Source organism: Xiphophorus maculatus, chromosome 12 (genome assembly GCF_002775205.1).
Source record: "Xiphophorus maculatus strain JP 163 A chromosome 12, X_maculatus-5.0-male, whole genome shotgun sequence".
NCBI lineage: Eukaryota > Metazoa > Chordata > Actinopteri > Cyprinodontiformes > Poeciliidae > Xiphophorus > Xiphophorus maculatus.
The window spans coordinates 16,994,684-17,011,571 of record NC_036454.1 but is presented as its reverse complement, the minus strand read 5'-3'; the positions used below and the strand labels follow the sequence as shown (position 1 = coordinate 17,011,571).

Genomic DNA, 16,888 nt, shown 5'->3' with positions numbered 1-16,888 from the left:
TTTTGGTTTTTGACCCTGCGTTTTGTCTTCCAGGTACATCTTCTCAAACAGCTCACGAAAAGCAATGCTTATTTAATAGTGACATTAGTTCATTATCCAGACAACGACACAGACTTTAATTTTGAATGTGTTTAACGTATATATTAAAATATATCAAAGGGGATTCGCTTAAAAATATAATTAATGTGAAGCCTTATTTGAGCCTGTTGAAATCGTTACAGGGTAAAAAAAGCAATGTCGCCCATTCCGCGTTGCCAGGTTTGATTTACACAGTTGTATTTACAAAAGTAACTTTTTCATTACATCCAATACTTTTTTTTTAGTCTCCATCTAATCAGTTTACCTTGACATACAACAGCATTATAAAAAATAAATTAGACGTATTATGTCAAACACTGCTGTCGAAGGGCATTAGTGCTCAAATGCAAAAACCTTTTCAGCGGTTTTTTAAGGACTTATTTTATTCGTTTTGTCAATGGAATAAATACCCAGTATATTTATATCCATATTATTTGCAAAAATATGTTTTAAACATTTCCAATGATCCCGTTTCTATGCATTCTTTAACAACACTGACGATTTTAGTGCAATGAAAGCATATTTACGGTTCAAACTGGCAACCCAGCACAGTAGCTAGCTGAGGAACACATCGACCTGGCTGGAAGTAAAGTCCTCTACCGTTTTGCGTTGAACCGCTTCAAAAAGGATTTATTCCGTATAAATTGGTGACCCCGGATTATGTCGGTAAGTACTAATACATCAACTACATTGATATGTGCTCAACAGAAGCGGTTTTAACAAAAAATATTGGTAAAAATGTACTATGTGGTGCAGATTTTTTTTCTTAAAGATGGCGACGGTCGATGGTTGTTAGCCTAGCGACATCATGGCTACTGGCTATAGAAAAAAAATATGAGCTGTTAGCACATATTTAACTTCTCTTTCCCAAATTACGGCTTTGAAACTAAGTGAACCAGCCAATTAGCACACGCTAAAATGTACAGCATTGAGTTGTGTACTTAAATATGTAATTGTTCTGGCTGCAACTGTAAAGTTAGCCTAATAAAACGCCATTCAGGTCTAAATAAATACGCACCGTACCGCTAGCTGGAACAGGCTTAGTACCTGTAATATGTTCATGATGTGTGTTTTGAGATAATGGATTTTATTTTTAGTGAATGTGTCATATTGGACTAAAATCTGGACATTTGTTATCCATTAAATAGGTGTGTTGACAGTTTCTTTTATGTATTTGTTTGTCTAAACAAATTAATTCATATAAAAGGGCACCCCAAAAAACTCTAAATCGATACTAAGACTGTGTATGCAGCCTGAAATTTAAATGTTTAAGACATTTTAAAGGCTGAAAGTTTTGGAGTCATGTCACTAAATTCAGATGGAAAAGTTTGATAGTTTGTGACCCAAACTTTAAAAAAAAAAAGTTTTATTTCAATAATGCGTTTAATATTCTGCGTTTTTGGTTAATATAACCCACCCATAATTATTAACGGCCCTGTTATGCTGTTGTCAGTCAATTAAACAAACAGAAACAGAGAATCAACTGCATGAAAACAAAGTTGTGTTCAGCATGTGTTTGTTTTTAAATAAAACACTATGTCAAGTCCAAATCTTAATCTAAAAATTTTAAATAAGAGTTGAAATTGGTGGTTCCAGTATTTTCCATTTTTAGTGGAATCTGGCAGGTTTTTAATCCGGCAGATGAGTTAGTAGACTGAAATTTTGAGATTTAGCGTGAGACAGTGATGATGGCCTAGTTAAGATTATTAAATATTTCAAAATATCACAGAAGCTGATTATGATGAAAAACTCAAGTAAAATAAAGAGAGTGATAAGAGCAAAGCAAACCCTTTAATATTTACGGTACTGCCATTATTTCTGTTCTGTCAGCACTTTAGGTTACTGTATTACTCTGGAGTCTATTCTATGTAAATAGATTGATCTGCTGCTGGTTTTACTTATCGACCCATTTGTTTCAGGCAAGCGACGACTCTGCAGAGTTGAACAGATCAGGTTCTCCAGTTCATCACAGAAGAAAGCACAGCATGGAATCTTCTAGGTCTCCCCGATTCTCCAAACATCACCATTCACGGTCAAGGTCACGTTCCAGGGAACGAAAACGTAAGTGCTTAGAAAAGGTACATAGTCTCTACTAGAAAGGTTTTACACAGCTGGCCATTAGATTCCAAAATATTATCAATAAAGTTTTTTTTAAATGCCTAAAGTTACTTAAAATATATTGTTATGTAAGCATGTTACATAGTTGTCTATTCCCCTCAAAGCCATTCTGTATGTGGGATTGTTATGCAATTGTTGCCAAATGGGTTCCCTTATTTATATTCTGATCAGTTGGGAAAACTGCGTTCTGTCTTTTCTAGGTGACAGAAAATACAGACGAAGTCGGAGCAGGAGCAAAGAGGTAATTAATATATTCATTTAATTTAATGAAAAACATTTTTAATTTGATTGTAAAGCACCATAGTTGCTAGTTTTAGGTCATGGTGAGTATTTGGTGCCTAAGTTCAACATTTGTATGATAGAAAAGCTCAGAACAAAAAAAAGGACTACAGGCTCATGTCAAAAGGATATTTTTTGCCCTCTTAATGCTCACATGTATCGCAGGAAGCTTGTGTCCTTGGATATCTGTGATTATTGTAAACATATAAATTGGTGAAAAATAGCTTCTTTTTTTCTTTTATTTTTGTTAAATCCTGTGTGGAGATCACATGATAACATTTCTACAATAAATCATACTCAGCGTGCTAATGCACGAAGAGACTGAACAGAGGACCCTGCTGACATAGCAAAATAATATGCCTACTACTGGGACAGGTAACTATCTGCCATTCAAACTCCTATTTGTCTCACAATGTTTGTAGAAAAAGTGGCATTAACTCTGTCATCTCTTGCAGCTAGGAATGGGCATTCACTGAATCTCAAAATGCTTTAAACTTAAACACAAAATCAGTTGGATGCCCATCCCTATTTTAACCTTTAAGTTGGTCCAGTTCAGAGTGTTTAGGTGTCATTGAATTGTTAATGGATTTTTAGCACTAATTCGAAGTTTCTGCCTTGATAGTCAGAATTTAACATTTGCATGCACGTCATCAAATCTAGCAAAAAGTTCCAGAAATGCTGGCTTCATTTGTTACTGTTGCTATTCTTTGGTCTCCTTATCAGTGCAGCCAAAATAGTGCATACTCAGAAATACCCACTTATACAGTCATGATCTGAGAATTATGTTGTTGTTTTTTAAAGATGGGTTTCGAAATGACAAGGTCAATTCGTCTTGTCAGATTTTTTTTTTTTACAAACCTTTTGCTCTAAGCCATGGTACTAACTCTTTTTGTTGCACTATTTTCCTGAAAGAGACAACTTCTTCTTAAAACAGGCACGAAAAAGGGATTCAGAGAAGCCATCAAAATCTCACAGAAAATCAGACGATCATCAAGAGCAGGAGAGACATCCAGCAGAGAACGGAGAGGACCGATCCAGGCGGAAGGAAAGGAAGTCTTCGAAGGGGCGGAGCTTGTCCAGGTCACACTCAAGAGAGAGGTTAGTCCGACTGATAAGCTCTTTTCACATGCGATTTGTCTTGTGACAGAGAAGAGAGAAATGCTATGGATTATGGATTTGTTTTTTCTTCACCCAAAATATTTCCTGTGAGTTACAAACTGTCTCTGAACGGAACGTCATGTTTGAGACAAAACCAACTGCTTGTTTGCTGTTAGAAAGACTTTGTGATTTACTGCTGCAAAATAAAATAAATAATATTTGATGTGGATATTATAGTGGAAACATACAAAAACCATGGTGCCAGACTTCCTCTTTCACCATGTTTTTCAGTTTATTCTGACAGTTAATGAACTTTGCTAGGGCCATGCAGTTAAGCCCTTAATTGTTTATATCACTGGCAGGTTTAGGTCTAAAGTAACCTATCCGACTAATCAAGTAGTCAACAAAATAATCGATAGAATAAATGATCTTTAGTGGCAACTCTAATAAAATTATGGCTGTATTTGTGTAATCTCTTGGATTTGTGTTTGTTTACAGTTTATATACAGCAATTTGTTTATTTTTATTTTTTACTGCAGACTGCATCACAGCAAAAGCAGGGATCAGCGGCGGTCCAGATCGCGCAGCCGGGACAAGAAGAAGAAAGCCAGGTCTCGTTCAGGTTCCAGAACCAAACATCGTCACCACAGCAGAAGTCGTAGCAAAAGCAAGTGAGTGTTCTAAAATCAAATTATTTATTGTAACTTTTACAATTTTGGGCAGGAGAGTGGAGGTACCCAAACTATTCTTCCTAATTTTCCATTAATTATTGCTTCAGGGAGCGAAAGAAGAGGGTCGAAAAAGTGCACAGAAAGAGTCTAAGCAGGTCTGTTAGTCCACTGGTCTTCCGTGGGCGAAACACAGCGATGGATGCACAAGAGGCTTTAGCCAGAAGGTAAAGGAATGTTTTTGTTAATTGAGCAAAGTTTGTTCTGAGGCTTCTGTGCGTGTAGTTCTTATACAGACTCGAGAATCATGTGATTTAATTTAAACAAAAGAGAAAATTAGGTCAATGTTTTTTTGATTTTTCTTTCCAGACTAGAGAGAGCCAAGAAACTACAAGAGCAGAAAGAGAAAGAAATGTTGGAGAAACAGCAGCAGCAACAGCAGGAAATGGCTGCAGGTGATGTATTATTGCTGAGTAAGTGTTCACAATGTTTATCTTTCTGTTCAGATTCTGGTGCTAAAGCTCATCGTTCTGTCCTCAGCTGTGGCCGCCCCCATTGCAGCTGCTGCTGCGGCGGCTGCCTCGAACCCTGGCCTGAACGTGGCCGCCCTTCTGGCCTCTGGGACGCAGGTCACTCCTCAGATTGCCATGGCTGCACAGATGGCAGCGCTTCAAGCTAAAACCCTCGCAGAGACTGGCATCGCTGTGCCCAGTTACTACAACCCGTCTGCTGTCAACCCCATGAAGTTTGCAGAACAGGAGAAAAAGAGGAAAATGCTATGGCAGGGGAAGAAGGACGGGGTACGTTTGTTTTTCTGGAAACTTGTGAATATATTTGACAACGATTGCTTACCAAAATACTTATATTTTGGTTTTGTACTTTCTAAGGAAAAGTCACAAACTGCTGAGTTGTGGGAGAAACTAAACTTTGGAAACAAGGACCAGAATGTTAAATTTCGCAAGCTAATGGGCATTAAGGTAAACCTCTTACTTTCTTTCATATTTTAACCACTTTTTGAGTTTTAGTTTAGAGTAAAAGGATATTTTACCCTTTGTGTGTTTGCAGGGTGAGGATGATGCAGAAGCTACCAAACAACTCAACGATGAAGGCTTAAAGACTCTTCAGAAGCAAGAGGAGATGTTCAAGAACCTCGATGTTCAGTACGAGATGGCTCGATCTCAGACACACACCCAGAGAGGAATGGGACTTGGCTTTTCCTCCTCTTTCTCTCGTGGGATGGATTCCATCTAGTGCCAAACCTCGGCACTCGTCCTCATCTCATCACATAATTCATTGCCAGCCCTCGAGCTTGCATGGATGTTGCTCTGAATCTGTATATTATTTATAGACAAAAGCCTCATAAATTGTAACGTGTATATAGTAAGACGCTGAGTTTGTCTCAGCATTTATTAATCTTTCCGTCTGCGGCGAAAAAGGAGGCGTTATCTTGACTGGTGGTTGCGAAGGTGAAGTAGATATTTCCTTTTAATAATGTGATTCTTTTTTATGAAAAACAAATATATTGATGTGTGGTTGTCTGAGTACGATGTGGTTTAAGTTGATGCTGTTTACATTCATTTAGCAAAGGACACAGTAGCATTTTCGGAATTCCCCATCTTCACTTGTCATTGGGGAAAATCAATCATGGGTTGTTATAAACACTTGTCTCCTTGACTGCTTTGGATAGAAATGAGTTTGAAATGTTTCACTCATTCATATAATAAATTTTGTGTTGAAAACGGTTTCATGCATCACTTTGTGTTTTACAAAACCACATTCAGTTGATAATGTGTTGCATTGATGTCATGGGTGAATGATACATTGTCCTTTGAACAGTTCTGAGCCTCTATTTTATATTTGTTGACCAAACAGCAGATTCTCCTACATTACTGTGTCTTGGGGGAAAAAAGTAATGGTCATTGATATATGAGCACATGTTTATGAACAGGTTTGTTCTTCACTGAGTGAGGTAACTATAAGTTGTACTCAAGTAAATGTACTTCAAACTAATATCAGTCAAGTAGAAGTAAAAAGTAGGGTACAGTAAAGCTACTACTAGATGTTTCTTTTTTTTTCAAAAGGTTACTAAATAACTAAAATGTAACCATTAGTCAACCCAGATAATATCCCAAAGAAAAGCAGAACTGGAATAACTGGCTGATTTCCAGTAGCTCGCCACCATCAGTCTGTGAATAAATGTAGTGTGAAGCACTTTGGAGTTCTCTGGACTTGATAAAGAGTTACATAAAGTAAAAGACCATTTACTTAAACTGTGTTGTTGAATAAAGTGCCATGGATTCAGGTGCCCCATGCCTCTAAAATATGGTGATGTTTATGGTTCAATTTAGTATAAAATGTTTTAGAACCACTTGATGAACAACACTGTTTTGTTTCTTTGCCAAATGAGCAGATGTAGACAGATGCAAATTTTTCAATAAAAGCATATTGAGATTTTTTTTTTTTTTTAAATTTCTAAGCAGGAGCAGCACAGATTACTCACCTTTTGTGGACTATGTTTACAATTAATCCAATGCAAAAAGACATGAATATGGTTTAGTTGAGTATTTGTTTATTTAAGTCAGTGCAACAAGACTTAAATAAGTCCCACTTTCTCCTAATATTGTGTATTATCCCTTCATACAATATTGTAATATTATCCTAATATTACAATATTAGGATAAGTATTCAAATAAAGCAGAGTTTGAGGACAATTATTGTGGGCTAATGCAAAACTCTGGGACTTGGAAAAATTACTTCCTATTCTTTGATGCAAAATAACAAAACAAATGACCATATAGGTGCAACTTATGTTTTGCCAAAATCAAGTTATGTTCTAAACAACAGTAAAGTATTTCTATGAATGAAATGTTTTCATAGACAGTTGATAAACAAAACTATAACCTACAATGATCCTGCAATTATTTATCCTTTCGACAGAAGTGATTTACACAAAAATGCCATCTATAAGAGTTGTGCAGGTATTATGTTGGTAGCTCTATGGAAATCCTCTCTCATTTACATATAAGAGTTGAGTAGAGCACGTGAGCGACACCGGTAATGAGGTTATGGTTTGCGAACTCCAGAATAAGAAGCAGGATTGGATATTCGCTGCGTCTCTTTCCTTCAGTCGACTCATCACACAAGCCCATCCAGTGCAGCAGCAGTGTCTGCATAGCCTCTGGAAACAGTTCTGCAGCCAGCTCCTCTGCAGGTGGTAAATCACTGATCTGTTCGATGTGCTGAACTTTAAAACTCTCTACTTTCTGGCTGATGCTGCTGTTGGCTGCATGAAACTGCTGTCCAAGCCACCGTCCTATACAAGTAAGCATGTAACTCGAATACACAGAGTCTTTACTCCAGTCTTCAGCGTTCAGTAGTGCTAACACAGCGTCAGTCGCATCCTTTTCATCTAGGCTACCAGTCATGTATCGATCAATCTTCTCTAAGAGCAGCAACATAGTTTCCAGGCGATCTGTGCGGCTTTGAGGGGGAGAGTGGAGTTGGTCATCCAAGTGGTGCAGTTTTTCTCTGAGAGCAGCTACAGCGGGATGGATCTGCTCAGTTTGGCAGCTTTGTTTGGTGAAAGTACAATAATCATGATCTGCTGCTGTATCAGCTGTGTCTTCAGCAGATGCATGCGTGACGTTCCCGTTAATTTGGCTAAAATCATGTCCAGGTATTTCCAAATCTCTGTCAGCCACGCTTGGAGACGCTGGATTGTCAAGCTGCAGATTGAGGCTGTAATTCATTTCCAGTGGGCTTTTGTTTATCTGTGATTTCCAGACATCCTGCGACGAAAAGACAATCTGAATTATATATTAAACATGTCCAGTAAGAGTCAGATGACACAGAAGCCACTCTTCTTGTTTCTTGAAGATGTTTCACCCCTAAAGAAGTCTTTTGGCTGAGACATGAAACGTCTTCAGGAAACAAGAAAAGTCCACTTCCCGAGGAGTGTCACATCCAAAACAACTGAGAATCTACACAAGCATATCTTGTAAGAAATGTACATACTCCTATCCTTAAGTACCGTAAATATAATTTTGGGCTTTTAATTATTTTTAATACTAACATCTAAAGACACTGCAGATTTTCTCTAAGCTACACAGGTTCAAATATAAACATATCCCAACTTATATTTGGTGAAAGATACTCAGGTAGTTTCAAAGAAATGGCTCACTTTTTAGTTTACGTAGAATTATGACCAAAACTGTAGAAAATAATCTAATATAATCAGGTTAATGTGCATGCATTTGTACCTGGAAATTCTCCAACACTGCAAGCTGCTCTTGCTTATTGTATATTTCAAAGGCTAAGCGGAAAAGTCCTTGAATGCTGTAAAACCACAAGCTGTTATTTGCAGCAGGAACCCTCAATCCCTGGAATCTGAAAGCTGCAACAAACACACAACAATAAAATAGGTTAAATACAGTAAGATAATAATAGCCCACACTGCAATAGCCATGGTGTTGAGATTCCCATTGGAATTTAATATGATCAGTAAAACATTTTACCTGAGGAAAAGTGTACTTTAGTGGCAAGTCCTTTCTTGGCAAACTTGGCATGGTACCTGGGATGGTTTTCCACCCGGATGTCAGTATTGGACAGGAGATCAGCTCCTAAATACAGTGGAATTACCGAATCCTGGCATAAAGGAAACGAAACACGGAATTATGTTATTTGACTGCAGTTAATATAAACATGTGTGTTTGACAACTGTAACACAAATTTAAAGTTTAGATATTGACTTTAACTAAATCTTAATCAAATTAAGCGACAAGATCAGAAGATTTTACCTGCAGACAGCTGCTCAATCTGAACGATGTTGGATTCACTAAGCAAATAAAACGAATTTTCCGACAGCCTCCTTCCCACTGCGGTAAAGCTAACGGGGCAGGTGAACAGCTTGACATAATTACAAGCAAATAAATAGTTTTTCTCACGCTGGCATTATGTGGCGTATCAATTGTATGTTTACCTTCTTCTTCTTCTTCTTCTTTCTGGCGGGCGGGCAGGATGCCGTTCTTTCTTCTTCTACTTGTTTAATGGTGGTTAGCAATGGATGTTTTGACGCACTACCGCCACCAACTGGAAGATAATATTTTACGGATACAGCAGACAAACATGAATCAACTTTTTTTTGTCAAATTTTTTTAAACAAAATTCTGAATAATGTGGCATGCATTGCTACCCAGAGACCCATAGCAGTTTGCTCTGATAGCCTTAGCAACCATTAGAATTAGATACTTGCACTGTGTGTAGTCTGTTAAGCGTTTAATTTGACTTTCTATTATTAATGGATGAAAAAACAAGATTGTTTCACATTGTTTGACGTCTGTTAACCTGAAATACATGACTGTGGGATTAAATGAGCGAATCTAGTTCCTAAACACGTGACAGGGAAATAACCAATGAACGCACAAAATGGTTCGTTTCATTACTGAACTTCCGTTTAGCGCTGAAAGGCTAAAAATGGCCGAAGTTGATTTCGGAGACAGTGAGCTTTTCCAGCAACTGGAGGACTCTGCTCCACCGGTCTCAAGACACATTCACTTCACAGAGGACGATGGAGAAAACGAAGAGGCGAGCGAGCTCCGGAGCAGGCTGGAGGAGTGTGAAGATAACATCGAGAGGCTTTCTGAGGAGAATATCCTTGCGTCAGTGTAGCATGTTTGCTATCATTAGCCCCAACTGCAAGCTCTCGAGCTGTAAAATATGCAATTGTTTTCGCTGTCTCTCTCTATTTCTTTAACGTTTAGCTCACATAAAGTGTTAAGACGGAAGCTCAATATCCTGACACGACCGAGGTAATCTTCTAATTGTAAACCTGAGTGTGTCCACTTTAGTTAAAACGAAACCTAACTAAAGGCACATTATTTCTACCTGCCTTTACAGCGGCATCACAGTGGGAGATGTAAACATCGACGGGCCACTTCTTCAGATCCTCTTCGCCAACAATATTATATCAAAGTAAGTTCAATGTTGCACCGTTCAGAGGGGCTCAGTAAGATGGGAAACAGTCAAGGAGAAACCAACAGTTGTGTGTTTTTGGTTATGTCTGTACTTTTAAATAATATTTACTGGAAAAAAAATAGATGTAGAGTCTATGTTCCTTTGCATGATTGGTGGCTTCTGTAGATGTTAGCCAATAGATGCATTTTGACATTTTAATGAAACAAAAAGGTTTGTGTTCAGATTGAACAGCTCAAAACAAAGGTGGGAAAAATGAATACTAAATAATGTTTCTCTTCAAGACAATGTCGCCAAGAAATCGAAGATTGCGTCTGCAGTGTAATTTTGAAGCACCAGAAACCAGACAATGAAAAGAAGATATCAGTGTTTCACATGAAACCGCAGGTATTTACCTAGAAATTTATTGTATTTTCAAAATTGTGTTTTAAAGGGATAGTCCAGGGATTTCTAAAGTGTGGTTATGCTAGAGAGTTATAAGCCGTCGATATCTTACCTGTGGTAAATCAGCATATCCATTTTAATATCAAAGTTTTTCCTGCAAGCCATTTTGCTTTGCATGGGTTAATGGTGTGACTTTTCAAAATGCATTCTTAGGCAAAAGTAAAGTATTTCTCACAGATGATTATTATTTTTTACACTTTCAAAGGAAAACCACAATAGCTGCACCTTCATCTTAGGGGCAAACATCACCAGGCTTGAGTTTTAGGATCATCGTAAGGAGGAATACAGACAGTTGGCTGCCTTTGTGTCATGGTCAGACCAGGAATATCTTTGAGCCTTATAGATATAGAATGTAAAATGTAATTTAATTTGCCTTTAATTTGCTTATAAATTTACTTGGCAATCATTTTTTGTGTGCATTTGTATATGTTTAAGAGGCTATATTCTGTTTCAGACTCCAGTCACGGATGAAAACAGAGATGTCATAAACTAATAAATTACCTATCACAACAAAATGCAAATACAGTGTGTTAAGTCTGGGGCTTCTTCCAAAGTTGTTTTCTTGTTGTTTGGTTGTAGCCCAACTACAATGTAGGGTGTTCTCTGTGCTTGAACCAGGTTGTTGAAACCACATATTAATCTTTGTGAAACAAGTGCCAGAGTTTTGTAGGGACATGTCTTTAAATGTGTGCTTATTGGAAATGTAGTTAATTTGCAAACCAATTACTTTGCTCTACTAGTTCCAACTTTGGCATGTTTCATATTATGTAAATAATTTACTGTGTAAATAATCATTGGCTTTTCAAATTACAGCCCAATGCAAACATGCCAACGACTTAAAGGCTCATAAAGTAGCACTTGTATAAACCGCCATGACATTTTTGACTTTGGAGTTGTTTATACACCAAAAGTCAATTTGGCTTTTGGTGCATCTCAGGTGTCACTGCAAGCCATTAGTTTCAGTCTCATAGTCCAACTAATACAGATTTATGCTAAATGAAGATGCTGAAATGATAATCTACTGCAGGGGAAATGTTGGCTGCTTTTAACCTTTTTAACTTTACTTTAAAAATCCAGACATATCCCTTTAAATAAACTTCCACTGAAACATGTTTCACTTTCTGAAGAATTCAGCTTTTGCGTTGGATGAAGATCCTGATAAGTTGTCTTCCAGTAGTGTGAGAACTACAACAGAAGCCTTTAAAGTAAGTGCCTAAATTTATCTCCACATAATGCAGAACATGCTGTCATAAGAAAAGGAGAATTTTATATTATTGTACTATTTTGTCTCTTAGGTTGTTGGGAGTGTTTTATATTTTTCTACCTTCAGTGTTGACAAACTTGGACAGCCTCTGGTGAATGAAAACCCCCAGTTGACTGATGGATGGGACGTTCCAACGTATCTTTGAAATGGTTTATTTAGCAATTTTCCCAGGGATTTTATTCAGCTTATTTCTAGATGCTTTGGATGTCATTTGGGTTTCAAGAAAAACCTAAGACAGAAAAAAAGCAATAGATGACTATTCACCAAATATCTTTAAACTGTTGTATCAAAGTATATTTGATAAAAAAAATGTTTTAAAAAGTAGTACACCTTCCTGAACTGTTGCACAGCTACCAGCAGGTTTATAACCAAGTTATTGGAACAGATGGACTAGAAATGGAAATTAAAAACAAAAGGTAAAAGACTTAAATTATTTCTAAAGTTTTCAAATTCGTCTACTAAAATGCTTACATTTGTGGCATGATTATTTTCACAGACCCAAGTCTATGTGTTTCAACTGTGGCTCCAGCGCTCATCAGCTCAGGGATTGTCCCCAGGTACTCGACTGGAGCTACTAATATGGCAGAAATCCAAGTAAAACTCTCAACATGGAAAACCACTACTTAACTTTCTGCATTTATACTTTGTTCCCTCCCTAGCCTAAAGATATGGCTGCGATAAGTGAAAGAAGAAAAGCATTTAATCAGAACTCAAGCCAGGTCACTCAGAGCAACCAGCGTTACCATGCTGATGAAGTCGAGGAGCGCTTCGGAAAATTCAAACCTGGAGTCTTAAGGTAGGATTGATAATTTGTGCAAACCAAAAGAAACAACGATCACACACAACGTCCAGTAAAATCAGACAGCGCATATTTGTTTATATTTATGAATGAATTATGTTTCATTTTAATTTCTAAACAGCGAGGAGCTTTTAGCAGCACTGGGAGTAGCCGGTAACACCCTCCCTCCTCTAATTTATCGGATGAGGCAGTTGGGTTATCCACCAGGTTGGCTCAAAGAGGCAGAGATGGAAGACTCTGGCTTATCACTCTATGATGGAAATGGTATGTTTTCTGTTTGTAATCATGTTTTCCGTCTGTTTTTTTTTTTTCTTCAATAAAATTAACATGTATTTTGGTTGCACAAAATTTGGACCTTGTCACAAAGTTTTTTCTCCTGTTTTTGTAGTATCAAATGATGATGTCGGCAGCACTTCACAAAACGTTTCTTACGATGTTTCCAAACTGGTGGATTTCCCTGGCTTTAATGTGCCTGCACATCAAACTAAAGATGTAAGTACATTTCAAACCAAACGCTATATACTGAGCGCTAATTTTTTAAAAATCTGTAGGTACTATAGTCTTGAATTTGAAAAAAAAACAACAACTCTATTCTAGATATCCATTATTGCATTGACTGCATAGTTTTATTAAATTTGGAAGTTTGGGATAGATCTGGTGTAATTGCTCTGCATTTTTAAAAAGTTATATTCTTGTCTGATTTACAGGAGTTTATGCATTATGGTTCGATTCCAATGCAGACCAGCCACATGAAGCAAAACTATGCAGCCTACCTGTCCAATAACTTCCCTAAGGTAATGCTTACAGTTTTGACTTTTCATTCCTTATGTCCAAACTCAACAATATCAAATCATCCAGTTCTTCTGTACGTTTTCATGCAATGTCTGCATCAACTTTCTACAACATAAGGACACCAATAGCATAAAGCTTTTAAAAGGAAGACTCTTTGATAGGGCTGGATGATAAATCATCACATATATCACGGTAAACACGTGATCTTTAACGTCAGTTAGAATGTTCAGTAATTTCACTGAAATCTGATCCAGAGCTGCAGAGCATCCTGGGAGATGTAGGCAGCGAAAAGGCTTTAGCTGCTTACCATCTCATAGCCAGTTAAGCAAGGTTGATGACATTAACTAACTTACTCACTCATCAGTTACCTAGCAACTCACTCGCTCTATGGTTACCTAGCAACAACCTGTTGAGTAGCTTGCACAGCAGCAGTTTCAGGTCTCGCCATCGTGCCTCATAGCTGCTTAAAAATGGAAAAACAACGATGTGGCGTGAAAGGAGAGAAGAAGTGCAACAACTTAAAAACAAATTGTGGATAAAACCGGAGAGGTGATGTGACCGGTTTAGCAGTATTTCAGATATTCAAATAAAAAAACCTAATCAATAATCATCGATATTGCCTGATATGAAACCCTTACCTGATACATTTTTATGTACTGTTCAGCTATACTCTGAATTGGAAAACATTATTGACTTTGTGAGGAACTTGTTTTTGGCTGCACTGCTTGATCAGAGCCCTAAAATCTCAGTTTTCTTTGCCAACAGCCTGGTGGCTCCTGCAACAAAAGGCGACAAGAGTTCGACTCATCCCCTCATCTCAGGAAGAAGACTAAGTCTAGCCCAGATCAAAACTCAGACAGAAGCTCGGATATGGACATTGAATCAGGTACTGCAACATTTCCCAGAATTGATGTTCACTTATGTCTTATTGAAACTTAACTTGAAATGCAGAATAATAGTCATTCCATTGTGCTTTCCCCAGATCCAGGGACACCATATTCATATCGATCTGGTGACTTCCAGTTCCAACCACCCCTACCTCCAGGCTCCCCTTGCTACAGCTCACCTCCTCCATTACCTCTGGGCACTCCTCCCTCCACGCCTACTCGCCCACCTCTCCCTAAAGGGACGCCTCCACCAACTCCCACCAACGGCTCTCCAGCTCTGCAGAGACGGGAAGTGCAGCTAGCAGATGAAACTGTCGAGGCAGCAGAAGACGATCTGACTCTGGAGGAACTAGAAGAGCAGCAGAGGTTGATCTGGGCGGCTCTGGAAAATGCTGACACAGCCACGAATAGTGACAGTGAGACACCGGCTTTAGGTACACCTGTTTCCAGTTCGCCCACTGCTTCCACACCAGCACACATTGACACGGAAATGGAAGATGTTGATGAGACGGTAGACACGGTGAGACCTGCGGAATCTTGCTGTGACAGTGAGAATCAAAAGAAACCGGCTGTACAAGAGAGTTCGACTCCAATCTATCGGCCCATAAAAGTAGAGGACGAAAGTCCTCAGAGCCCCGATGTAGAGTCTGTCAGACTCCAAGATGACAGCCCTGACAGCCCAAATGCAGAGATCCCAAATGACGGGGCTGGAGATGTTTTGTTTAGTCCTGAGAAGATCATAGCTGTTCCTCATAGGAGCAAATTTGCAGCTGGCATTGTTCAATTTGAAGACACTCCTGAATACACGGAAGTAGCTGAAGCCACTGGAACGTATCTGAAAATCAGAGACTTACTAAAAGGTTCCCCTCGAAGCTTGTCAAAGAGAAAATGAAATGTTTGTCACATTGATTCAGAACACAACATGGACATTTTAAAACCAAAATTTCTCTTCCTCACTAAACTTGATCATTTTTTTTTGTTTTTGGCCAGGTCATCTGTAAGGCTATAAGGCACAGTTTAAATTTCTGCTGCAGTAACATTACCTTTTTGTATGCTTTTTTTTTTAATGTAAATCTGTAAAGTGTTTAATTTTTATATGGTCATGTTTAAGTGGCTTTTTGTCTTGTCAAATTTGGCTTGCTTTGAAGGTCTTAAGTAAACATGCTTGTGTTCTCACTTTCCGCCTTTACTTTACTACTTTGTCTACATTTTTACTGGGATGAATAAATGGTTACAAAGCAAAGAAACTGGACCACCAGTCATGCTTGGCATGTGTCATAAAAATCTTATTGACCATTCCAGATTTTTGCCACAGGGAAACACAGATTATCCATCTATCCCACAGGAGTCAAATTCCAGTCCTGGAGGGCCACTGCCCTGCAACTTTTAGATATGCCTCTCCTGCACCACACCTGAATAGAATAATTAGGTCATTAGCAAGGCTCTGGAGAACTTATCTACACAAGAAGGAGGTAATTAAGCCATTTCATTCCAGTGTTTTGTACCAGTGGCACTTCTAAAAACTGTAGAACAGTGGCCCTTGAGGACTGGAGTTTGACACCCCTGATGTCTTATCAGAGATCAGGCTGCAGGAGCAACCTCCTGCAGCCTGAAGAGGGTGGTTGAAGAGACATCTCTCACCCCAGGAAAACTCTTCAGCTCATTACTGGGGCTCTCAAGGTATTCATACACCAGAAGGGATACAAGTACATAGTCCTTATAGTGACCTCTGAGCCTGTCCTTAATTTTCTTTTTCAAAGTAAAAGTTTTTTGTGAAACAGCTCACAACCACAAAAAGGTCTACTGCTACCTCCAGGTCAGGGGTCTGTTTTTGCAACAAGTGGATACGTTTAAATGTGTTCTTGTCTTACAAGTAGGATGGAGAGTGAAGAACTAAAGGGTCTACATAACCTAACATATAAAAACATTTTTAATTGTATGTCTTTATGTTTTGAAGCAATAAATTATAGTATTTTTTTAATTATTCCTTTTTTCTAGAGGTCATCTCAAGAATCCCTTTGTATTTATGACCAACAGGAAGGGTGATTATTCTAACTTTGGCTGTCAAGTATAAAATCTGGTGCTGGTTATTTCCACATGCATGCCATTGTGGTTTAATAAAATTTAAATTCAAAACTAGAAAATATGGCTATTAAATCTGGACAACTGAATAAATATAAATTTGGTAAATATTAAATGCGGAATTTAATTGTTAAATCTCTTAAAATAAATTGCATACATCAGTGTTTTTCAACCATGGTTCTCAAGGCACACTGCCTTGCATTTCCCTGCTTCAGCACACATGATTTCAATTGATGGCTGATTAACTGGCTTTTGCTGAATTGCAATCATCTGAATGGGGTATGTTGAAGCAGGGAAACGTCTACATGCAAGTCAGTGTGCCTTGAGGACCAGGTTTGACAAACACTGGCATACATGAAGTATTTAAACTTCATATCTGATTGCTTAATCCGCACACTTAACTACAAAC

At 38.1% G+C, this 16,888-nt stretch overlaps 3 protein-coding genes across 3 annotated transcripts; 2 read left to right on the top strand and 1 right to left on the bottom strand.

The window, feature by feature from the left end:
* The first annotated feature begins 618 nt into the window (after positions 1 to 618).
* On the top strand, positions 619 to 5,984 carry rsrc2 (arginine and serine rich coiled-coil 2). Its single transcript, XM_005794965.2, has 10 exons — positions 619 to 744; positions 1,998 to 2,139; positions 2,397 to 2,437; positions 3,410 to 3,573; positions 4,113 to 4,244; positions 4,352 to 4,468; positions 4,611 to 4,696; positions 4,782 to 5,041; positions 5,129 to 5,218; positions 5,307 to 5,984. The coding sequence occupies exons 1-10, from the start codon at positions 739 to 741 to the stop codon at positions 5,490 to 5,492; spliced, it is 1,224 nt and encodes a 407-aa protein (XP_005795022.1). The 5' UTR covers positions 619 to 738; the 3' UTR covers positions 5,493 to 5,984.
* Positions 5,985 to 6,798: 814 nt separating this feature from the next.
* LOC111610334 lies at positions 6,799 to 9,595 on the bottom strand. The gene is made up of 6 exons (XM_023344048.1): positions 9,585 to 9,595; positions 9,220 to 9,275; positions 9,038 to 9,126; positions 8,756 to 8,885; positions 8,501 to 8,634; positions 6,799 to 8,029 (listed from the first exon to the last, which is right to left on the bottom strand). The coding sequence occupies exons 1-6, from the start codon at positions 9,593 to 9,595 to the stop codon at positions 7,253 to 7,255; spliced, it is 1,197 nt and encodes a 398-aa protein (XP_023199816.1). The 3' UTR covers positions 6,799 to 7,252.
* A 70-nt stretch (positions 9,596 to 9,665) lies between these two features.
* zcchc8 (zinc finger CCHC-type containing 8) lies at positions 9,666 to 15,731 on the top strand. Its single transcript, XM_014468747.2, has 14 exons — positions 9,666 to 9,888; positions 10,006 to 10,048; positions 10,137 to 10,211; positions 10,496 to 10,598; positions 11,783 to 11,860; positions 11,951 to 12,054; positions 12,270 to 12,335; positions 12,416 to 12,476; positions 12,579 to 12,715; positions 12,840 to 12,982; positions 13,107 to 13,210; positions 13,426 to 13,512; positions 14,276 to 14,396; positions 14,493 to 15,731. The coding sequence occupies exons 1-14, from the start codon at positions 9,666 to 9,668 to the stop codon at positions 15,287 to 15,289; spliced, it is 2,142 nt and encodes a 713-aa protein (XP_014324233.1). The 3' UTR covers positions 15,290 to 15,731.
* The last annotated feature ends 1,157 nt before the right edge of the window (positions 15,732 to 16,888 follow it).

Bases quoted from the DNA above. Each gene is read 5' to 3' on its own strand.
- zcchc8 (XM_014468747.2), top strand. From the start codon at position 9,666: ATGGTTCGTTTCATTACTGAACTTCCGTTTAGCGCTGAAAGGCTAAAA. The intron at 12,336-12,415 runs GTAAAAGACTTA...TTATTTTCACAG, and splicing joins ATGGAAATTAAAAACAAAAG to ACCCAAGTCTATGTGTTTCA. The intron at 12,477-12,578 runs GTACTCGACTGG...TTCCCTCCCTAG, and splicing joins AGCTCAGGGATTGTCCCCAG to CCTAAAGATATGGCTGCGAT.
- LOC111610334 (XM_023344048.1), bottom strand. The intron at 9,127-9,219 runs GTAAACATACAA...CTGCCCCGTTAG, and splicing joins AGAAGAAGAAGAAGAAGAAG to CTTTACCGCAGTGGGAAGGA. The intron at 8,030-8,500 runs GTACAAATGCAT...TTTTCGTCGCAG, and splicing joins CAGTGTTGGAGAATTTCCAG to GATGTCTGGAAATCACAGAT.
- rsrc2 (XM_005794965.2), top strand. The intron at 2,438-3,409 runs GTAATTAATATA...TTCTTAAAACAG, and splicing joins GTCGGAGCAGGAGCAAAGAG to GCACGAAAAAGGGATTCAGA. The intron at 4,697-4,781 runs GTGATGTATTAT...TTCTGTCCTCAG, and splicing joins ACAGCAGGAAATGGCTGCAG to CTGTGGCCGCCCCCATTGCA.